This window comes from Bufo bufo, chromosome 4, assembly GCF_905171765.1.
Source record: "Bufo bufo chromosome 4, aBufBuf1.1, whole genome shotgun sequence".
Lineage (NCBI taxonomy): Eukaryota > Metazoa > Chordata > Amphibia > Anura > Bufonidae > Bufo > Bufo bufo.
The window spans coordinates 456419582-456444357 of record NC_053392.1 but is presented as its reverse complement, the minus strand read 5'-3'; the positions used below and the strand labels follow the sequence as shown (position 1 = coordinate 456444357).

Sequence of the window (24776 nt, the reverse complement as noted above, 5' to 3'; positions counted from 1 at the left end):
CCCATACTGACCTGGTTAATTCCTCCAGTCGGTCCTGGAACTCCAGCACATATGGTATGATGGGGGTACCGTCTGTGCTATGGCCTTCCTCCCAATGTTCCTTGATAAGATCCAGGGGACCTAGCACCCGACTCCCAAATAACAACTCAAACGGGGGGAACCTTATGGATTCCTGCGGCACCCCTCCGTATGCAAAGAGGAGATGGGGCAGGAATCGCTCCCAGTCCCGGTGGGTCTCGGCGAAGCTTCGAAGTATCTGTTTCAGCGTTACGTTAAATCTTTTGCATAGGTCATTGGTCTGGGGGGTGGTAGGGGTCATTAACTATTGGCTTAATGCAACAGAATTTCTAGCGGTGCTGGGTCACTTTCGCTGTGAACAGAGTACCCCGATCCGTGATTATCTTCTTGGGTAACTCCATCCTGGAGAAAATCCTCATGAGAGCCTCTGCTACCGTTTCAGCGTGGCTATTAGTTACAGCCACCGCCTCTGGATATCTGGTAGCGTAGTCCACCACTGTCAAGATAAATCTCTTGCCAAAGGGGCTAGGCTTGGTTAAGGGACCCACTATATCCACCGCTACTCGGCTGAACCGTTCCTCAACTATGGGTAAGGGGGTGTAACTTGGCTTTCTGGTGGTCCCCCCTCTTACCCACTCTCTGGCATGTGTTACAGGTATTGCAGTACTTCCTGACTTCTTGACTGATTCCTGGCAGGAAGAAACTCTGGGTCAATCGATACTGGGTGTGACTGACCCCTAAATGTCCAGATAGCGGAATATCATGTGCTATCCGGAGCAACTCTGATCAGTACCGCTGCGGTACCACCAGCTGCCTAATGATAATCAGGTCTGACCCGCCTACTATATTCTCAGACTCCCTGTATAACAATTTCTTGTCCCACACAAATCTCTCCCCCTCAGCCCCGGGTTGGTCAGAGGTGACCTTATCTCTATATACTTGTAACGTGGGGTCAGTGATCACCTCTGCCTCATTCACTAGGGGGAGCCCATTGGACACACTCTAAAGAAGGGGAAGGATCTCTGACCTGAACCTCCGGGTGTGAGTTGTGGTCCTGGGTGCGGGCCTGTTGCCAGGTGACAACTGGGTGTGCTTCTCCAATGGCGGTGGTCTGGGGCCCAAAAGCAGAGGTGAGCTTCCCCAGATCGTTCCCCAACAAAACCTCTGCCGGTAGTTGCGGCATTAACCCCACTTCCACATTTCCAGACCCCGCTCCCCAATGCAAATGTACCCTTGCTGTAGGTAGCCGGTATACTGCTCCCCCAGCTACCCTTACAGCCACGGTTTTGTTGGTTCTGGTGTGGTTTGGCACTAGGTGGCTCTTTACCAGTGTTATGGTGGCTCCCGAGTCGTGAAGCCCTTGTACTGCTTTTCCCTCCAAATAGACTGTCTGCTGATGGTGTTGGCGATTATCTGCCTCTGCCTGGAGTGGATTGGCTTCATGTAGCACTTCCCACTGTTCTACGGTTGGGGCTGGTGTCTCGGTCTGGTAATAGTGTGCTGCTGCTCGGGGTGGTGGTGGGCCTGGCCGGATGCATGGCGGTCGGTCTCAGAGTTGCGGGCAGTCTCTCTTGCAGTGCCATCGTTTCTGGCACTGGTGGCACTGTCTGGGGTTGGGTTGCCGGAACAGCTGTTGTGGGATAGCTGGGGGTGGAAGCTGCCGAGGTGGTGCTGCTGGGCCGGTGGGGTAGGTAGTCCCCACGATGGGTCTTACTACTGTCCTAGCTGGTACAGGTTTCCATTGCCTACGGGCATCCATATATTTGTCTGTTTGCCTGGCCACTTCGGGGAGGGATGTAGAGTTGCAGTCCCTTACCCACTATTATCATAGAATTGTTCCAGCAGCATCTGTAGCAGGTCCTCCATGGACCGCGCTTTGTGGGCTTGTACCCATCCCAGGGCCACTCGGTGTAGTCAGCAGGCCAATTCAGCGTGAGAATCCTTCTCTGTCTTTTTAAGCTCTCTGAACCGCCTCTGGTGTTATGGCATACCGTGCAAGTATTACTTCCTTTACCCGGCTGTAGTTCCGGATTTCCTCGTCGGGGACTGTGCGGTACGCCTCCGCTGCTCTCCCTGACAGCTGACCTGCTAGGATGGGGACCCAATCTTCCGTATTTATTTTATGTAGGGCACACAGTCTCTCAAAATCCTGGAGGAATTCATCTATATATTCTTCTGCCTCTACATATGTTTTAAAAGCCTGGTAAGGTATGTTAGGTTTACCCTCCTGTATCATTGTCACTGTTTGGTCTCTTTCTGGGGTTTGCTGGTTTCTCTGTCTCAGTACAAACTCCTGAAATTCTGTCATGGTTCAGAAGATTATATCCATTGGTGGGTTTTCGCCATAAAACGACAGCCTGAATTGTAGCTCCCTTTGGAACTCAGATTGTTCCTCTTCGTTAGCCGAACCTCCCTCCATTCGATATCCCGCCCTCACTTCTGTAACAAGAACAGCTTTTTTCTTGTTGCTGGCCGGAATACCCCTTGCTTCCAGGAGATCCTTTAACATGGACAGCTTAAGTGAAGAATAGTCGATCTCCATCCGCAATCCATTGGTACTGCTGCCTTCCCTGTTACTTGTTCCCTTGTGAGTTCTGGTTCCCGTTGCTGCCAACCAAATGTAGCAGAGCAGTTTTTCCAACGGTATTCCAAGGGTTACTTCAGGATCAGGTTATTAGCACAGGAAGCACTGCATCAGTAGTAAATAAAACCATGCACAAATATCCCATCACTCTTCCCAATAACTGGACGAAACACAGTATCAGGAGCAGGACACTGTTTCATGCCACATACCCTACTTTTATGCCACTCTCCCATGCAAGGGAGACACCTACAGAAATTGATCCATTCTTCAATCACAGACTGGTTACAGCCCACACATCCCCTCAGCCTGAGAAGTAATTCAATCAACAGTCCAATTGAGACATACATTGTTGCCATTGTGTTTCTACCGCACAACCAGACAAATGCTCAGCAGGTTACTGATTACTTTTTGTCTTACAAGTAATGAACCATAGGGAATTAAACAATGCAAATCCAATCAACAGTCCAGTTAAAAAACATCCATTGTAGCCAAACGCAATCCGTTACAGTATTGTTTGTTCCTTATGGTAATTTTCCAGTAGGAATTTGTATAACTGATGATATAATGAAAAAACTATAAAGATGTATTGATTTAAAAAAATAAAAATGAAAAAATGTCTATAAAACACAGTCTGATGCAATAAGGAGTCCGCTAACATGAATGCCGCGTTTGCTGTGAAATGTGTTTGAACTGTGTGTTCAATATCACTGGTTCAACAAATTATTGTAATAAAATGTTTTTGAAACACAGTCTGATGCAGTAATGTGGGAGACATAGTGTCCCTAACACACAAAATTAGAGTTACTGCAATTATTTTTATTTTTTTTATCAGACACTGCAGACACATTCCTTCCAGATCAGAAGCTGAATATAGTATGGCGCTTCTTATTGTTTAGCATAAGGTTCTCTCTGCCTACTGCACCCCATTTGGCTAAAGAGGCTTTTTTTCAGCCTCTGAACCAATCAGGGTAGGCCCTCCCCCACACTTAATCGCACTGTCATGTGACATTGGCATTAATTTTTGTGAAGTTGTGTAACAAATCTGATGTGTTTGGAATTGATGCGTTCATCTCTAGGATGCACCATTAAATCAATATGTCATATACACAATGGTGAAGATGAGATACAAAACCGTTCACAAATTATGACACAACTGAGCAAACATGTTTTATATATTTCAACATAATATTGTTACATAAAACAAGAGCAATGGTATATAGTTTAAGCTATAAAGTGACAGACTTCTCAATTTATGTAATTACTGGAATGGTAAGAAATAATGAATCAAAACCTATTACTAGCTCATTGTTGCACTATGATTGTCAGTTTCTTACAGTGAAACATTAATTCACAATAATGCAATTCAAGTGCATGAAAATCATTGCCTGAAAATAGCAAAACATCCTGAAAGTGTTTAGAGAGGGGTTCCAAACTGCACTAAGATTTGTTTAGGAGATTTGCTTCCCACACTTCCTGACTCAAAGATAAGAATAGATCGTTGTACATGAAAGGAAGTTTTTGGGAATATTTGCCTTCCGTTTTGTACTGGGATTCTCTGTTCCCATTGAGTAAAGGCAGTCTTAAAGGGGTTTTAATTAAAGGGGGACTATTAAGGCTACTTTCACACTCGCGTTTGGTGCGGATCCATCATGGATCTGCACAGACGGATCCGTTCAGATAATACAACAGTCTGCTTCCGTTCAGAACGGATCCGTTTGTATTATCTTTAACATAGCCAAAATGGATCCGTCTTGAACACCATTGAAAGTCAATGGGGGACGGATCAGTTTTCTATTGTGCCAGATTGTGTCTTAGAAAACAGATCCGTCCCTATTGACTTACATTGTGTGTCAGAACAGATCCGTTTGGCTCAGTTTCGTCAGATGGACACCAAACGCTGCAAGCAGTGTTTTGGTGTCCGCCTCCAAAGCGGAATGGAGACGGAACGGAAGCAAACTGATGCATTCTGAGCGAATACTTTTCCATTCAGAATGCATTAGGGCAAAACTGATCCGTTTTGGACCGCTTGTGGGAGCCCTGAACGGATCTGACAAATGGAAAGCCAAAACGCCAGTGTGAAAGTAGCCTAAGCTGACATCCTTTGAGTCAAGTTTATTTTATTGTAAGATGTCAGCTTAGACTTGTGATTAGAAGGTCTGAGAATGGGGCTACAAACCGAGCCATCTGATTTCATCCTGAAAGAGACTGAGCAGCCTGCTGAACATAAATAAAGCAAAATGTTTAATAAAACACAATTACAAAAAAAGCAAAGACTAGAATGAATATATGACAAATTTTATTAATCTTTTCCAACAATATTATGTCAACCTGCTCAGCTCTATAACATGCTGCCTGCAGATTGCACTGCATTTTCATGGTGACAGGTTCTCTTTGACCATGGTGACCGTGCTCTTTGCACTGTTTACCAATGATCAACTAATATCATCTAACAAAAGGCTTTTAAAGTGTAACTGCCATTCTATTTTGTCTGACCAATTTTATAATATACTTTAATTACTGAAATCATTCATTTGTATTAGAAAAATAGCTCTAAAGTGGCCCATTTCGTCTCCTGTTTACATAACACATTGAATGTTCAGCAAGTCTCCACTGTTATGTAAATAGAAGAAGGGGAGCATTGCTAAGGCTCAAAATTGGCTACTTTAGAGCTATTTTTCTAATAGAAATGTATGATTTCAGTAATTAAAGTACCGTATTTTTCGCTTTATAAGACGCACTTGATGATAAGACGCAGCTAGGTTTTAGAGGAAAAAAAAAATAAAAAAATATTGTGAACCAAAAGGTGTGCTTTGGTAGGTTTTGTACCAATGGGGACCTAGGGATGACACACTGCTATGGGAGATCTGCAGATGATGCAAAGTTATGTTATTTGACTATAAACCCACTAATCAATAAGAATGCATCAAGGCCCTGCAGTACATAAATACATTCTTAATGATGAGAGGGGTTATAGTCACATTTAATATAAACTCTGTCCAGGCACTGTACTGTAATTGTTGAAGTGTTTATAAGTGTTATTTTAAATATGACTATAACCCCCTCATCCATAGGAATGCACCCAAGTTCTGTAGTACAGAGATGTATCCTTAAGGATAATGAGGGGTTATAGTCACATTTAATATAAACACAGTCCAATTACAGTATAACCTGTTTATATTAAATGTGACTATAACCACCCACATGCCTAAGAATACAACCATGTACTGCATGAGGGGATTTATAGCCATTTAATGCCCCTGAGCTCCGTTTCATGTTCCCCTTCATGTCCAGGTTTTCACTCACCAAGAAACGACGGTAGACAGTCCATTGAGAGCCAGTGTCATTCACTTTACTGCCTTCCTTCTTTTAGCAGCGGTGCACGCTAGGGGTTAGTAAGCTGATGGAGGCATCGGAGCAGTAGTTCCTGCTGGCTTCTTGTCAGGATGGGCTGCAGCTGCCCCTTCTCCGGCTCTTCTCCCCATAGACTTGTGCGTTATTTCTTAGCTCCTGCAGCTCCGGGACTGATTAACCCTTCAGTCTCCCCCGGCCACTCCGTTAGGATCCTAGCACAGCTCGTCTTGTAACGGCTGGGAAATGTGGGGACAGGAGCGGTGGAGCACACCCGGGGCTGGAAGTTTTCTGTATTGATTTCTCCGGGGATAAGCGGGGAAGGGGCGGGCAGCAGAGGAAAAGGAAAATAGCTCTTCTCCTCTCTCTTCGGCTATGGAGAGACAACAGGCAGACTGGTGGCATTCAGTTTTACTGACTGCTTCAATGCATCCACCTGCGCTTCAATGTCACCGCCCGCCCCACACTTCAAGGTCCAGGCTAAAATAAACAATGACCCCCCCCCCACTTGGGGGAAAAAGTGCATCTTATAAAGCACAAAATACGGTATAATACAAAAATGGTTAGTTGCCCCTACACATTACAAAAATAAAAATAGAATGGCAGTTACACTTTAAGGTCAGTATTATGCAATATCCACACAAAAATGCTTTAACGAATACAGCTAAAAAATTCAGAAAGCATACTGTAATTATTCCCATTTTCTTGACAAAATATATATTGGGCTTTATATATATTAAAATACATGTAAAGCACAGATATTTTAAAATGTTACCAATACTGGAATAGAGTAAACTTTTGTCTGTTTTTACACAGCACAAATTGCGGATCCACAACATACAGATACCGGCATTGTGCATTTTGCATTTTGCATTTTGCAGATCGGATAGTCCTTCCCTATGATAGAAATGCCTATTCTTGTCCGCATAAACGACCAAGAACAGGACATGTTCTGTCTTTTTTGTGGAGCCACAGAATGGACATGCATATCTTTTGCAGCCCCACTGAAATTAATGGGTCCGCATCCAATCCACAAAATTGCAGAATAGATGTGGACAGAAAAATACGGTCGTGTGAATGGGCCCTATGTGTTTATAACTTAACAAGCTGCATAGTTGCTGAGGAATGAGTAAAACATGGGTAATTTCAGACGTTGTTGGTCCTTGCGACACCAGCCAATCACTGTACCCTCACTGTTTGCTGTGTAAAGATGATGGCCATCGCAGGAAAAAGTAAGGCTGAAAGCAGAAAAAAATTGGTCCATATTATTACGTATTGGATGCCAGAAGATCATAATGCAACAACTTTTCACAAAACTAAAATAAAGAAATTGAAAAATGGCTGGTAGTAATTGAAATATATTGAGGTTGCTAAAAACTGTTAGTTTAGAAAAAGCGTTAAGCGGTGATAACTGAACTATGAGTAATGTTAAAACTGTCCTTATTAGGACATCTTCAAATGTCAAACATCACTTAAATGTACGTTGGAGGCAACTTTCTTACTCTAACACCAGATTTTGACACACGACTCTGATAACTGTACCTATAGGTTAAAGGGGTTTCCCAGCTTTTAGATATTGATCACATATCCTCCTTGGGTAGGTCATTAAAGGGGTTGTCCGGGCTTTTAATATTGATTACCTATCCTCAGGATAGGTTATCAATATCAGATCGGCAGAGGTCCAACTCCAGGCACCCCCACCAATCAGTTGTATGAGGAGACGGCGCAGGGTGCGCACGTGCTATCTCCCGTCCCTTTTTCTTTTCACCTCTGCCTTGCCATAGACACCAGCAGTGAACCGGATGAGAGACGAGAGATTTTACATGCGCACTGCGCGCTCGGTCTCCCCATACAGCTGATTGGCAGGGGTGCTAGATGTCAGACCGCCGCAGATCGGATATTGATGACCTAAAGGATAGTAGACAAAATTGTTTGTAGAGCAGCACCCACGGACATAAATGGCCACACCAGTAATGCAACAGCCAAGGCACGACTGCAGATCCTCAGCAGTCGACCATATAGCAAATGAAGAGAGGTAGCGGCAGCATCTCCAGTGAATCAATAAATGATTCACTAATCTCCAGTGAATCAATAAATGATTCACTGGAGATGCTGCCGCTACCTCTCTTCATTTGCTATCTTTAGGATAGGTCATCAATATTAAAAGCCTGATCAACTGCTTTAACCCTTTCAACCTCAGAGGTCTGTTCATGTTTGCATTTTTGTTATTTACTCCCTGCCTTCCCATATTATTATTTTTTTGGTCGCCATTTTCTGACCCCTATAACTTGCTTGTAGTTATGTGTATGGATCTGTGCGGGAGCTAGTTTGTTGCCGGGTGATCTGTACTTTTTATTGATACCACTGGGGTGTGTGACTTTCTGATCACTTTTTATTGAATTTTTTTGTGTGGGGCGAAATGACCAAAAAATTGTGAATTAGCCATTTTGCCTTTTTTCATCCGTTTCGTTGTTTACCGTACGAGATAAGTATTTATATATATTTTAGTACGGGTGTTTTCGCATGTTGCAATGTCCATGATTTGTATTTTTTTTGTTTAAGTATTTTTATTTTCATTTTGGGGAAAGGGGGCCGATTTGAATTTTTATATATAAAAAAAAATAATTCAAGATGCTGCTCTCATATACTCCAATGCATTAGCATTTGGAGAGTATCAAAAATACACTGTATTTAGTATGTAGTCCTGCTACAGGCTCCCCCGATCCTCCCCGGGGGAGCCGGAGCACTTCCAGGTTTTTACTAGTACAGATGCTGTGGTCTCGTTTGACCATGGCATCTTAAGGGTTAAAAGTCCACCATCAGCAGTATCGCTGGTGGCGGACATTAGTCTTGGGTGCTTGCTGTTTTAAACGGCACTGGTAGGGAAGGGATTAATGACAGATCGGTGCAGGTCTGATATATCCACCAACTAGTTGTTATAATTATAAGTCGGCACTCCAGTTGTGGTGGATAGCGGTGCGCGTCTAGGAGAGGCACTCTAAGTGAGTGCCGGTCTTTAATTCACACCAGTGGTGTACTAAGAGGGGGCCTGGGGGTGGTCCGGCCCGGGTGCCGGCTCCCAGGGGGGTGCCAGAAGCAATGAGCGCTTCCATCAATACAGATGGAAGCGCTCATCACTGGAGCGCTGGGAGCAGCAGTCCTGTCACTCACTGCTCAGCTCCCAGTTCTCCTCCCCTCCTTCAGGTTGGCAGTGCACAGAATGGTGAAGCAGGAAAACTTCTCTCCACTCCAACATTCAGCCTGCAGACACAGGTCACGCTCTCAGCCTGTGTGGATGGAGCCTGCAACCCAGAAATTTGCATAAGCTCCGCCCACACAATGCTGCAGAGCGATCTGTGCTTGCAAGGAAGAGAGGTATGTGAGCTTCAGGAACGGGACAAGGTGAGTAGTTACTGTGTTTTATTTTAATACAGAGGGGACATAGAGGGCTTTATTACTATAGAGGAGGCACAGGGGACTGTAATATTATGGAGGGCGCACAGAGTACTATATTACTATGGATGGGGCACAGAGGGCATTACTACTATGGATGGGGCACAGAGGGCATTACTACTATGGATGGGGCACAGAGGGCATTACTAATGTGAAGGGGGCACAATGGGCATTTATACTATGGAGGGGGCACAGAGCCAGAGGGCATTACTACAATGAAGGGGGCACAGAGGGCATTATTACTGTGAAGAGGGCACAGTGGGCATTACTACTGTGAAGGGGGCACAATGGGGATTTCTACTATGGAGGGGGCAGAGAGGGCATTACTAGCACAGTGGGCATTACTACTAAGGGGGCACTATGGGGATTATTACTGTGAAGGGGCACACATCTGTACAAAACTACTGTGAAGGTTGTACAATGAGGGCAATACTACTGTGAGGGGGTACCATATATATTTTTTTTAAGTATTGGGGGGTGAGAGAGAAAGGACCAGTCTCGGGTGCCAAACACCCTGGGCAAGCCACTGCTTCACACATCCATTGATTAGGTGTTGACTGCAGGTGCCAGAAACATAACAGTGTATAGAGTTGTAAGCAGAAGGCTTCATCTATTGTGTAGCGGCCATGCTGGCATACTGCAGAGCAGGGAGTGCTGGAAAAAAATTAAGCACTGAAATTTGGAGTACACCTTGTAGCAATGTAAAGAGAGCCTGGGTGAATAAGGGACCCTATCAGCACTAGATTGGTATGGCATATACAGCTGACTATGTGTCTATTTGTGCCTTAGGCTGTATACAGCCGATGTCCTAATCCACAGTTTTTTAAGTTTTGGGTTTCTTTTACATTTTTTAAGTCCCAGTAGAAGACTTGAAGGTTCAGTCCTTTGATTGCTCCTAAATACACTGGAAATACTTCAGTTTTGCAATGCACTATGCCTGTCAGTGTATCAGTGACAGCCAGCCTACTACGGTTACAGCTTCCCTTTCAATCATTTTCCAGACAAATCAGTACAACCATAAATTTGGCCCCATATCAACATAGAAAGTGCTCAATTTACCTTACTATTGGCTTATTTGACTTTGGAAAGGTTATTTCACGAACTGGCTTCAAATCCCATGTACTCCATAACCTGTGAAAATAAATATTTATCATTCCATTAGAATAGAAACATAAGGGCCACAGTGCTGAATCATGAAAACAATAGTAAATCACTTGACCCTAGACCACCAAATATGTTACGACAAAGATCTTTACTACATCAGAACACTCAGTCTACACAAGTCCACTACTCACAAAAAGTTAGGGATATTTGGTTTGTGGAGGAAATTTCAGGATGAACCTAAAATGCACTATAATCTTTACAGGTGAACTTAATGTGACCTTCTTCTCTAAGCTTTTGAATGCACATCTCCAACTGTTCAATGTTTCAGTACTTTTTGCACAACTTGCTGTTCTCTAACAAGGAGCTTAACAGCAAGATTCACAACAGGTGTTTGATCCATGAATCACCCAATAAATTTCCTGGTTTAATTAGAATTGGTATTTAAACAGTCCTCCCCATCATGCTGTTCACTTAACAATTGATCAACAGTACCTCGCTATTGCGAGGATTCAAGCAGGATGTTCTCAGACGGAAGTGGCCACTGAGCTTGAAATGTTAGAGTGTCATCAGTAGGCTGCACCAGAGATACAGAGAGTGGAGTCACATAAAGGCATAGAAATGGAGATCCTTTGGCCACATCCCACACTGATGACAGCTTCATTGTGAACAACGCCCTGCAGAACTGGGTGATGAGAGCCACACAACTCCAGGCACATTTAAGGGAGGTGAAAGGCACCCAAGTGTCACATCAGACCATTTGAAACTGTTTAAATCAGAGTAGTCTGAGTGCTAGATGACCTGCAATGATACCTGACCACACCACCAGGCACAGGCGTCAACAGGGAGCATCTACGCCGGACGAGGGACCAGTGGGTCTCAGTGCTGTTCACTGATGAAAGTCAATTCACACTGGGCAGAAATGATGGCCGCCAATGATGTTGGAGATGTCAAGGAGAGCACTAACTATTGTCACCATGCGAGCCTTTGGTGGTGGTAGTGATGTTACAGTGTGGGCAGGTGTGTTTAGTCAATACAGAACTGTCTTACACTTTGGTACAGTGACAAGTCCATACTACTTGAATTACATCATTAATTCAGTCATTGTACCTTTGCATAAACAACACAGGCCTAATTTCATCTTCATGGATAATAATCCTCCAGCTCATCGATGTTGTATCATTAGGGAACGGCTGCTGGATCCCATTGAAAACCTATGGGATCAGCTGGGTCGCCATGTAGAGGGTCATAACTCTGTACCACACAACCTCAATGACCTGAGAGCCGCCCTCCAGGAACAATGGGATGCCGTACCTCAGCAGACAATAAGTCGACTTGCAATAGACAAGCGTTGTCAAGCTGTAATTGATGCTCTAGGCCACATGACAAGTTATTGAGACATTGACATTTTTAGTAGGGGTAAAACCACCACTGTTGTTGGCCTTTGTTTCAATAAATAGTTTCAGATGAGGAAATCATTATTGCATGCTTCTACTTAAATGCCCTTCTTTCATGATATAATATCACTGTAGCGTGAACTTTTTACATTTTCCGTAAATTTCACCTGAAAGCCAAATGTCCCTAACTTTTTGTGAGTAGTGTACATTGACCGCTTTATCATAACCCTCTTTATCATTACAGCTGGAACACCAGATATGTCCTCTTTACCATTCTAAACTACCAAAAATTTTGCCATTAATCTTTCTACTACCATAAACTAAGTATGTTATGTTTCCCAACATCCACAGCAAATGTATGGCAAAAGTCAGTGCTTTAAAAATGGTGCACACTCTGAGAGCATGTCCAGGCATCAAGGACAAATTGATGTTTAGGTGCGTCGCTCCTGTCTGCACCGCTAGTTTACTGGCCAGCATACTTCCTCATGGGGAAAAAAATGCTACCCCGGAGACTAGCTTCTCCCCAGCAATCAGGCTCAACATCACAGAAGCTTGAGGAGTGCTGGAGTAGGGCCCCCAGACCATCTACACCAGCAGGACAGGCTTCTCATCCACAGCTCAGCACCGCCCACCTGCCATAGCACTTGCCTCGGGGCTGCAGCTCCGCTTCAGCAGACATCAGGAGTAGATCCTGAAAACCCTCCATCTGCGCAACCAACAGGGACCGAGGTTCCTCCATCTGCAGGTAGCAGCCAACTCTCCCGTGCAGCAGAAGCATTCTGGTCATCAGCGACACCTGCCCAGGACTCAAGTGTCTTGGCGACACAGCAACTTCCCATCCAAACACCAACTGCGTGGGTCAGGTACCCTGCCCTCTACCCCAGAGGCCCCATCTCTTCTTTACCCAAACAGGAAGCCACAATTGGTCACCCTCTTTATTGAACACGCAGCATTCTTCATTATCTAGGAGTCATCTCTTATGATTGATCTTTAAGCTGGAAGGTTTAAGGGGTTGTTTAAATAGTTTGATTTACTCTTATCCCCAGTTGCACTATGGAGGTCATTTAGTAAGCTTAAATACGCCTATATTAGGTGTATTTCAGGTGCAGATTGCGGCGCAATCTGCGACTTCTCTCCACTCACGCCAGGTCTAAAACAGTGGAGTGGGCGGGAAGAGTGCCGTGGGCGGGAAAGGGACAGGCCAGCAGACCCTGTGGATGACGCACTGTTATGGGGGCATCTGTGGATGACACTGGTATGGGGATCTGTAGGTGACACACTGTTTTTTGGGGATCTGGGGATGACACTGTTATGGGCATCTGTGGATGACGCACTGTTATGGGGATATCTGTGGATGATACTGTTATGGCGGGATCTGTAGATGACACATATATAGCATCTTATGCTATATATGTGTCATCCACAGATCAACCCATAACAGTGCACCTGTGTAAATAGTGACCCCCAATACACCTGGCCCCGCTCACAGCAGTCTTTATATCTAAACTGTTGTCATGTGATGCTTAACCTCTTGGTTAGCTTTGTTAAAGTAGCGTAATGGTCTGTAGTAGTACTCAATATCAAACTACCGTAGCAGGCCGGCCGGCCGGCCGGCAGCGTAACGTCACTTACTCCGTCACGTGCATGCTCCTCCCACTTTATTAATGAAGCAGGCGAGTGATGGAGCGAGTGACGTTACGCTGACGGCCTGCTACGGTAGTTTGATAGTGAGTACTACAACAGAGGATTGCGCTACTTTAACAAAGCTAACCCACTGGTTAAGGATTAAATGCCTACACTTTACATATGAAGGCTGCTGTGTGCGGGGCCCGATGTAATAGAGTACAGTGAGTGCACAGGGCCCCGCCGCGATCGCAACATCATTAGCCGGCCTCCAACCCCTCCTTCGTCCCCGCTGATACATCGCAGGCCGCGCTGCATAGCGGCCGGCGATGTATCACTGTCAGTGCACCATTCGCTTTATAAGACGCACTGCCATTTACCCCCCCCCCCACACACAGCGAAAAATAAGGTACTTTGATGACGATGGCTCCTTCCGATTTGCAGTTTGACATTACCCCACAGTCTATTCGGCCACGCACTCCCGTCACAAGGATGGGGTAGTGATATGGCTTACCACTTCATGTCCTATCAAGTTAGATTCCTCCGAATTAGACCCCCAGGGAAGATATGTTATTTTATGGGGTTTCCAGGTGGGACAACCCATCACCCTATGTAACTTATATGCACCTAACACTTTCCAGATAAATTTTCTGAAAAGAGTGTTCCGAAAGGTCTTTCGAGGTTATGAATCACTGGTTCTTCTGGGGAGGGGGGGGGGGATTTTAATGTCACATTTTCTGACTCCATAGATGGACTTGCTTTGCCTGGTCATTCAACCCATCCAGGCCAGCTTCGGGCCTCTAGAGACTTTCACAAATTAATTACTGGTAGATTATTATTATTATTATTTATTATTAAAGTGCCATTCATTCCATAGCGCTGTACATATGAAAAGGGGTATACAGTAAGGTCCATAAATATTGGGACATCAACACAATTCTAACATTTTTGGCTCTATACACCACCACAATGGATTTGAAATTAGATGAACAAGATGTGCTTTAACTGCAGACTGTCAGCTTTAATTTGAGGGTATTTACATCCAAATCGGGTGAACGGTGTAGGAATTACAACAGTTTGCATATGTGCCTCCCACTTGTTAAGGGACCAAAAGTAATGGGACAATTGGCTTCTCAGCTGTTCCATATCTGCTCAATTACAATGAGCAGATAAAAGGTCCAGAGTTCATTTCAAGTGTGCTATTTGCGTTTGGAATCTGTTGCTGTCAACTCTCAAGATGAGATCCAAAGAGCTGTCACTATCAGTGAAGCAAGCCATCATTAGGCTGAAAAAACAAAACAAACCCATCAGAGAGATAGCAAAAACATTAGGCGTTTGGAACATTCTTAAAAAGAAGGAACGCACCGGTGAGCTCAGCAACATCAAAAGACCCAGAAGACCACGGAAAACAACTGCGGTGGATGATCGAAGAATTCTTTCCCTGGTGAAGAAAACACCCTTCACAACAGTTGTACAGATCAAGAACACTCTCCAGGAGGTAGGTGTATGTGTGTCAAAGTCAACAATCAAGAGAAGACTTCACCAGAGTGAATACAGAGGGTTCACCACAAGATGTAAACCATTGGTGAGCCTCAAAAACAGGAAGGCCAGATTAGAGTTTGCCAAACGACATCCAAAAAAGCCTTCACAGTTTTGGAACAACATCCTATGGACAGATGAGACCAAGATCAACTTGTACCAGAGTGATGGGAAGAGAAGAGTATGGAGAAGGAAAGGAACTGCTCATCATGATCCTAAGCATACCACCTCATCAGTGAAGCATGGTGGTGGTAGTGTTATGGCGTGGGCATGTATGGCTGCCAATGGAACTGGTTCTCTTGTATTTATTGATGATGTGACTGCTGACAAAAGCAGCAGGATGAATTCTGAAGTGTTTCGGGCAATATTATCTGCTCATATTCAGCCAAATGCTTCAGAACTCATTGGACGGCGCTTCACAGTGCAGCTGGACAATGACCCAAAGCATACTGCAAAAGCAACCAAAGAGATTTTTAAGGGAAAGAAGTGGAATGTAATGCAATGGCCAAGTCAATCACCTGACCTGAATCCGATTGAGCATGCATTTCACTTGCTGAAGGGAAAATGCCCCAAGAACAAGCAGGAACTGAAGACAGTTGCAGTAGAGGCCTGGCAGAGCATCACCAGGGATGAAACCCAGGGTCTGGTGAGGTCTATGCGTTCCAGACTTCAGGCTGTAATTGACTGCAAAGGATTTGCAACTAAGTATTAAAAAGTGAAAGTTTGATTTATGATTATTATTATGTCCCATTACTTTTGGCCCCTTAACAAGTGGGAGGCACATATGCAAACTGTTGTAATTCCTACACCGTTCACCTGATTTGGATGCAAACATAGTCCTACCACTTTACAAATCGCTAGTCAGACCACACATGGAGTACTGTGTACAGTTCGGGGCATCTGTAAACAAGGCAGACATAGCAGAGCTGGAGAGGGTCCAGAGGAGGGCAACTAAAGTAATAACTGGAATGGGGCAACTACAGTACCCTGAAAGATTATCAAAATTAGGGTTATTCACTTTAGAAAAAAGACGACGGAGGGGAGATCTAATTAATATGTATAAATATATCAGGGGTCAGTACAGAGATCTATCCCATCATCTATTTATCCCCAGGACTGTGACGAGGGGACATCCTCTGCGTCTCGAGGGAAGAAGGTTTGCACACAATCATAGAAAAGGATTCTTTACGGTAAGAGCAGTGAGACTATGGAACTCTCTGCCTGAGGAGGTGGTGATGGTGAGTACAATAAAGGAATTCAAGAGGGGCCTGGATGTATTTCTGGTGTGTAATAATATTACAGGCTATAGCTACTAGAGAGGGGTCGTTGATCCAGGGAGTTAGTCTGATTGCATGATTGGAGTCGGGAAGGAATTTTTTATTTCCCTAAAGTGCCTTCCTCTGGATCAACTTGCAGGATAACAGGCCGAACTGGATGGACAAATGTATTTTTTCGGCCTTATGTACTATGTTACTAGATTAATCGCAATCGCGAAAATAATCTCGAATACGAATATTCGCGAATATGAAACGAATGTCAAAAACAGGTCTGGGCAGAAGAGCGAAAACTGGCCCGTGGTAGAAGGGGTTAAAAGCAATCAGAATATTGTCTGTTATAGTCAATATATTAAGTGGTTAAAAAAAAGTTAAAAAAATTTATAAAATAAAAAATTCCAAAAAAAAAAGCTTTTTTGCCATCAAAGATCGCTAGTGGAATCAGGTGGCGACCCACGTCATACCCGGAAGCAGGGTTTAAATAGCGCAAGCGGGATTCACTGCTTGCTGCCTCTATCAAACTTTCACCCTAGCGACTCCAGGTCAGCATGTGTCAGCATCTGCACACCGCCTCATCTTCCTCACCTATGGACGTCTAATGGGCCCAGCCACACGAGATACTGCTGTGTACACTCTATGGATACGCAAGTACTGCTGGTTTCACCAGCTTATCTCCACATCAAGGAGATTATGATGATTGACTACCATATATGTCACAGCATTGATGCATACTTTCCTTATTGACATTGTATGTGATAGTTACTTGCCCTTATATATATGTCTCTATCTGAACTCATACATCAAATAAGATGCTCAATAAGGAATGCAGTGTTTAAACTATATCGAGAGAATGGACATTGAAATACACAAATAGGGGCTATGACTAGTGCCCCTCACTATCATTACTCCATCCCTGGCTGCACTGAAGTATTATCTGGATATTGCCAACATAGTGGTCTTTAATTATGACGACTCGGCCATCACTCTTGACTAGGTTTTGAACCTGCTCTAAGAAGCTATATAGCTATATATAAAATAGTGGCTTTTTTATAGTAATAACCACTGATATATATAAGAGAAGCAATATCTTGGCCTCTCTATACTCTGGTGATAGATTTCTGGTGTTGGACACCCTGTCGTTATATTATATGTCTTGTCCCCTGAGGAGCCTGTAACCAACTAGGCGAAACGCGTAGGGACGGTCAGGAGTGTCATTCCGACACATGACCTGTATACTTGCTACATCACTTGTCATTTTCTGTACTATTTGTTATTGGGTGGACTCTCGCCACCTCACCGGGGGATTATCTATGCACCTTTAGTTATTTTCTTGGTATCTAGACAAGCCTAGGTCTTACTATAGGGCCAGCATCCTTATTGCTGTATCTATTCCCCGTGCTAGGGTCTTCTAGGGATCAACAGGAGGCACAAGACACGGAATCACCCCTGTCGGGGCGGCTATTCCGTTTGTAGGCAGGGCAACAATAATAGGGCTAGAATCAGGGATATTGCCCAAACAGCCTATTAAACACTTGCTTGCCTTCCTGCGAACGTAGGCTAGTGGAATATTATTTCCACAATTAGTTTTTTTTATTTCTTTCTTGATTTACATTTATTTTTTGTACTATAAGGGTCCATTGGCTTTTATTAATGACTTATTAAAAGTTATGTTTTAGAATTTATGGTATTCCTGTGAAGTCTCTCCTTTATCTTCTTCAGAGTTATTTGGATAATAGAGAGAGAATGGAGGGAAAGCAGAGAGACGACCCTTGGGCCATGTGAATGAGAGGGCACCTCTTTGATTCAGACCTGGAGACAGATGGAATATAAATTTTCCACCTTCCACTTCTGTCCGCAGGCAAAGAGATGCAGGATTGGAAATTTGATTGAAGACTTCTGCGTTCAGAGACCACTCTCCTTACCGGAGGGTTTGCCTGCTGAGACAAGAGAAGGAAGGACTGCAATATTCTCAAGTGAGCCTGAGCCCAATTTACTAAGGGTATTGTAATTTTCCTCACTTTAGGGGAATAAAAAATTCCTTCCTGATTGGAGTCGGGAAGGAATTTTTTATTCCCCTAAAGTGAGGAAAATTGGCTTCTACCTCACAGTTTTTTTTTGCCTTCCTCTGGATCAACTTGCAGGATGACAGGCCGAGCTGGATGGACAAATGTCTTTTTTCGGCCTTATGTACTATGTTACTATGTATTGTCGATGTTAGAAGGCCCAGCAACCGCATGATCTCCCTTACCAAGGCAGTCTTCTTGAAACAAAATGCAGTCACGGAGTCTACCGATGCTTCCTGTTTTCTTGGGGAAGAAAAGAGGATAGACGGTGAGAATCCAGGAGAATTCCCAAAAAGAGTTTTTGTTGACTGGGAACTAGACTCTATTTTCTGTGATTGATTACCCAGCAAGAATAGAGTGTCCGCCACCATTTTCAGATGAACTAAGAGGTGTTGATATGAGTCTGTGGCAAACAGTAGATTGTCCAGATAAGGGTTCACAAGAATCCCCTTTGGGTGAAAAAACAACAACTATGTCACCCCTGATTTTTAAAAAAAAATTTGAGGTGCACTGGACAGGACAAACAGCAAAGCCTGGTATTGGAAATGGCATAGCTCACCCATCATGTAAATGGCAAACATCTGGAATTTCTGACTCTCCCTGTGAATTGGAACATGGGAATAGGCATCTACCATATCGAGTGTTACCATATAGTAGTCCTGGCTGAGAAGATTTATTGTAGAAATTATTGATTCCATCTCAAACTTTTTGTAATGGATAAAGCGGTTCAGATACTTTAGATTAAAGATGGTTCTTTTTATCAAGAATAGAGGAGAGTAAATCCCCCTTTGTATCTGGTCTGCCGGACTTTTATAACGACTCCCTTCTCTAGCAGGGCCGTTACCTCTGACTCTAGCGCTATCTGCTTGAGGGAATGTGACATGATTCTGTTTATCATACACCTTTCTGGGGAAGGAGAACGGAATTCTATTTTGTGACTTGAGATGATTTGGTCTAATACAGGGATGCTCAACCTGCGGCCTTCCAGCTGTTGTAAAACTACAACTACCATCATGCCCTGCTGTAGGATGATGGCTGTAGGCTGTCTGGGCATGCTGGGAGTTGTAGTTTAGCAACAGATGGAGGGCCGAAGGTTGGGCATCCCTGGTCTAATACCCAGGGGGAGGCTCCTATAGAATCTCAAGCCTGATAAAATTTTCAAAGTCTGCCCCCCACAATACCTATATGGCGTCATTATGATTTTTTGGAAGAGGAGTTTGGTTAAACAAAAACCCTCTCCCTCTACATTTGGAAGACTGCATCTCCCAGAAAACTTATTTTTTCTCTAATCCTGCATATTTGTTGTTTTGAGAAAGAAAATTTCTCCTTTGCGGAAAGTAACGAGACTCAGATGGAAACCTTTTTTCTTGTCCGATGCCTTATCCAATATATCCTCTACAGCCGACCCAAAGAGCCTGTCTCACTCACAGCAGCAGAGAAGGCTCCTTGAGCTCACATCCCCTGACCAAGACCTCAACCAGACAGCTCTACGAGTGGTATTTGAGAGAGCCATAGATCTGGATGAAAGCCTTACCAGGCCATCCGAGGCACCCGCAAGGAAGTCAGAGGCCTGCTTTAAAACTAGGAGAGGATACAATTTCCTCACAGAGGGTCCCAGCTGTTAAATGAATCGTAAGATGACTAATCCACACAGATAAGGATGTAGCCGTGCAGGCTGCCGCTATTTCAGCACTAAACATAGCTGACCCCCCCTAGCAATCTGTCTCTTTCAATTATCATGTATAGGGAAAACTCTTTTTCTCTTTTCCCCTAGACCCTGAAACATTAGGTCCTAAATTGTTTGAGGCTCTTTTAATATCCTCTACCTTCACCTTGGCACGTACAGTTTTCAAGAGGTAAACATAATGGACGACCAGACCAGTCGTCAGAGGAATCAGAGTAACCATCTGAAAACAGCTCTCCATCAAAATCGATTGCATTTGGAGATAAATCTAAAGATTTTGAAGTTGAAGGATCAGGAGCAGCTGGTGTCATGAACTGGTCAAGTGCAGAATTTACTTTGTCCCTAATAAGGGTGCTAAGAGTCTCCATAAAGGAACATCTCTAGGGTCAGCGGAGGATATATTGCTGCAAGTAGAGAAGACTACGACATCCTGAAGCTGCAGTGTCCATTTCAAATGTTCTGCAGCGTCGCGCATTTCTGGCTCTGCCCCCATGCATGCATGTCAGGCTTCCACTGGATGCACTCCACTACCATGCAGCCGGCTGACGCACGCTTCCCACGTGAAGTTGCGGAAGTGGCGGAGCGCAGCATGTTTCGGGAATCCTCCAGCCCACAGAGGATTCCCATCTGCCGGGAGTTGGCAGCACCAATAACCCGGTGCCTGCATGGCACACAGCCCGGCGATGCTTTAAAGCAGGACTTACTCCCAGGGACAGAAAAGGAGATCCCACGCTCCATCCGGAGCCTCTGTTCCCTGCTCAGCCCTCCCAAGAAAGGAAATAGTAGAGGCTCAGTGAAAATCTAGCCAGAACACTGGTAGAGGCTTCCACGCGTCCTGAGGGACAGGAAACAACAACTAAAGCAGGAAGGAGGAGTTGTCTTTTTATTTAGGATTCTGCGTTGTTTCCTGTCCCAGGAGGCGGGATCATCCTCCAAGTAGTGCAGTTGTGGAGGCATTTGGGAAATTATGTTATTTATACCGAAAAATGAACGCCGTAAATTTATAACATAAAAGCTCTGTTACAGTATTGCTGTTTTTCCCATCTCCCTCCCATAAAGAGTTAAAAAATCAGAAAGTTATGTGTACCCCAAAATGACACAACTACAACTTGACTTGTAAAAAACAAGCCCTCATACAGGTACATAGATGTAAAAAAAAAAGTTATAGCTCTTAGAAGGTGACGATGAAAAAAGGAAGAAAAACACTTGGTCAGTAAAGCCCAAAACAGGCTGGTTACTAAGGGGCTAAATTAATTTCCTCAGGAAGCCTAAAATACCCCATTACAATAATAAAAGTATTGAGGAAACGTTCCATTTCCACCTTCCAGTAGTATGCACTTCTCCTTTTCCTGCCTGCAAACTCTCCAGTCATTAGTGTATAAAAAAAAAAAAAAAAGCAGAAAGGGAGGAAGGTGTAAAAAGATACTGAGCATGATACGCCAAATGATTTTTTATGTGTTCTGCAGTATGCATGTAGCAAAACAAAAAAATGAAAAGTTTGCTTTTAATCCCCGGGCGGAGAATGTTAAGTGACTCAGAAGCTCTGTCCACCATTTCTGACACAGTTGCAAATATCAGAGAAAATGGGGTAGTTGGTCTCATATCAAAATATTGTCCTGCAAGACAACAGTGGTTGTTCTCCCTCGGAAAATATACTTTACATTTTAAGAAAATCTATTTATGACCTTACCGTACAATGCCATTTTCCAGTCCTCCAGCAACTACATTAACAGATATTCCCTCTGGTTGGTTTGAAAATGCAACACAGGAAATGATCTCTCTGCAATGTACATGCCCAATAAGATCACCATTTACAGTCCAAAGTCTTAGATCACTGCCACCTCCAACTAGGAAGATGAAGAAAATAAACCCTGTTTAATGCATAAATCCAGAGATAAATTTGCTGTTTACGTGGCACACATGCTTCCCACAAATAACTTACCAGAATCACAGACTGTTGCAATGTCTCCTGTTGTCTCACTAGCAGAAACTGCTGTTACAGGATTTTTGTGGCCGGTGAGACTTTGAACATAGCATAATCTAATAAAAAAAAGAAGCAATTATTAAATACATTAAAAACACAATCTTGACTTCTTTAGTCATTAAACATATTTTGAAATTTGGTACATATCAGGATACAAAAAGTAATCTGCTTAGCCAAACAATCACACACAGTACAGTTGAAAAACAGACATATCCTGAGTAAATTAAACCAAGGGATGACAAAGGATGTGGAAGTAAAGACATATACAATGCATTTGGAAAGTCTTCAGACCCTTTCACTTTTTGTTTTGTTGTGGCCTTGTGCTAAAAAAAAATAAAAAAAATAAAGTTTTCCCCATCAATCTACACACAGAAACATCTTCTCCTTTTTTGCATCCATCAAAAAACCTGAAAGTGTGGCAGTACCCAAAGGAGCTTCAACTAACTACCGAGTAAATGGTCTTAGGGGGTCATTTATCAAACTGGTGTAAAGTACAACTGGCTTAGTTTCCCATAGCAACCAGATTGCTCCTTTAATTTTCCAAAGGAGATGTCCAAAATGAAAGGTGGAAAGTGAATGGTTGCTATGGGCAACTAAGCCAGTTCTAATTTACGCCAGTTTGATAAATGACCCCTTATTAGCAAAGATTTAGAACCTTCTCTTTTCCCTTTGTCACTATGGGGTATTGTGTGCTGAAGGCCACAACATGTAGTGTCATGGAATCCGCCTGGAGGAAGCGAAACGGTGTTGGGGCCTTGGGTGCTGCTGTAGTATGAATGATGTTAATCCTTGGACTTTACACTTTTTCATTTCTACTCATATTCCCCCTTTTTGGGTTATGTTTAATGGTTCTTATGCTGATGCTTTGTCCTAATCAAGTGTGTGCCACATTGTAGCTCCTGGTTATGTTTTGGTATGGAAGAAACTTCTGTTTTAATCATGGAATATTTTTAATCTGGATTTGTTACAATAAAGATTATGTTTTTTTAATCATTTGAATATACTGCGTGGTGTCGCTATTTCAGGTGTTTTTTGATAGCGAGGGTCTAAAAGCATGGCTATCCAGTAATTATCAGACTGCTTGATGTCACTGAACCACCTGTCACTGCATAAACAAGTGAGTCTGCAGGTGGCCATTCTTGTCAGAGTGCCCCAGGAGCCAGTTCTGTCCACCTCTGCCCCACACTGAGATGATTGGGTGCCGTGGCCGGTGTCACCATCATCCTCTTTGTACGCCATCTCCAACTCTTCCTTCCCTAATTGTGGGTCCCCAACAGCTACAGGGCGGAAAACAAGATACGTTAGCTTGTCTTCCTCCTCCTCCTTCGTTGACACCTGTCAGCATTTCTTCAAAAATGCATATGAGGGGATGAGGTACAACTGCAGCAGGAATGGCATGAGGTGCAACTGTCCAACCTAGAAACAATACATGCTTCCTGCTGAGGCAGTCTGGTGCATGACCAAATCGTTCACAGCTTTTCACTGCTCGAGCATGTGCAATGTTGAATTCCAGCGAGTTGCAAAGCCGGGGTTTAAGCAGTGTAGCTGCAGTGCACTGCAGATGCTGCAAGTCCAGAAGAACATTCCTCACCAAGTGAGAATAGCTGAAAAGAGGGACAGTCTCCTGGACATTGTCTGCATCCTGTGCAAGCAACTGCATTTTTTAAAAGGCCATGCAGGGAGCACGTGTTATTTACTCGAGGTTCAGGACAGGCAGGATGTTCTGCGCATTGTCGTTGACCACCTTGCCCAGTTGGAGTCGGCAGGGTGACAGCCAGAAGGTTGTTTGATGCTTGATGTACTTAAAGGGTTTCTACCACCACAATTTGACCTAATTAGCTGTCAGACACTAGCGATCTGCTAGTGTCTGCTCTACCTATCCATGCTATTGTAATTCCTTTCTCTGCAGCGGTTACCCTAAGAAACGTAGTTTTATTGGTATGCAAATGAGCCTCTAGGTGCTATGGGGGCGTCTTTTCAGCACCTAGAGGCTCCGTCCACTCACCATTTCTGCCGCCCAGCGCGCTCCAGCCCGCCCCTCTCCTCTAGATTGACAGCCTACTTGTGCCTGCGCCGTGTGCTTCTGTATTCGGTGCTTCTCTCCCCGCTTTGGCTGCGTTCCCTCTGCTTCTCTCGCCATGGCTCCGGCTGTACCGCCGGAAGTCTCGCGAGATCAAGGCAGAGCGCGCGCCCAGGAGGCCGGAAGTCGCGCGGGACTTCGGCATCCATCTTGCCAGTCGCTCTGCCTGCCGTGCCCTGTGGACATCGCTCCCTGCATTGCGTTGCTACTTCTCTGTGCTCTTAGCGATTTTATTCAGGTTAGATCCCTAGTTTCTCCCATTTTGTATCATGTCTGATCCGTCCACTCCTCTCCCCCCTCCTGGGGAATGCGTTTCTCCCTAGGCCCTTACTGTCCCTCAGTCTGGGACAATCAGTACCCCATCCATCCCCAGCTTAGACACCTCTGGGGACCCATCAGTTTTCCAGAAGGCAGTGGCTGACGCCATTGCCTCTGCCATGGGTTCGGTCTCGGCCACCATCTCCCACACGCTGTCACAAGCATTCCTGGCACACTCCTCTGGTGCTCAGTGCGCAGCACAGAGGTCAGGCTCGGGGCATGCTGAACCCCCTGCAGTAGATGTATCCCATCATGACACTCAGGCCTCCAGAACTCTTATGATTGGTGACGTGTCTCACCCACAGGATAG

General features: G+C 44.2%; 1 protein-coding gene across 2 annotated transcripts in view; it reads right to left on the bottom strand.

The window, feature by feature from the left end:
- Positions 1 to 6400: 6400 nt before the first annotated feature.
- LYST (lysosomal trafficking regulator) overlaps positions 6401 to 24776 on the bottom strand; it is a 736927-nt gene continuing 718551 nt past the window's right edge. For both annotated transcript variants that reach the window (XM_040429442.1, XM_040429443.1), the window contains 4 exons: positions 22027 to 22124; positions 21775 to 21931; positions 10463 to 10534; positions 6401 to 7188 (listed from right to left, as the gene is read on the bottom strand). In XM_040429442.1, coding sequence (XP_040285376.1) covers positions 7050 to 7188; positions 10463 to 10534; positions 21775 to 21931; positions 22027 to 22124 — 466 coding nt within the window. In that variant the 3' untranslated portion in view covers positions 6401 to 7049. The remainder of the gene's footprint in view (positions 7189 to 10462; positions 10535 to 21774; positions 21932 to 22026; positions 22125 to 24776) is intronic.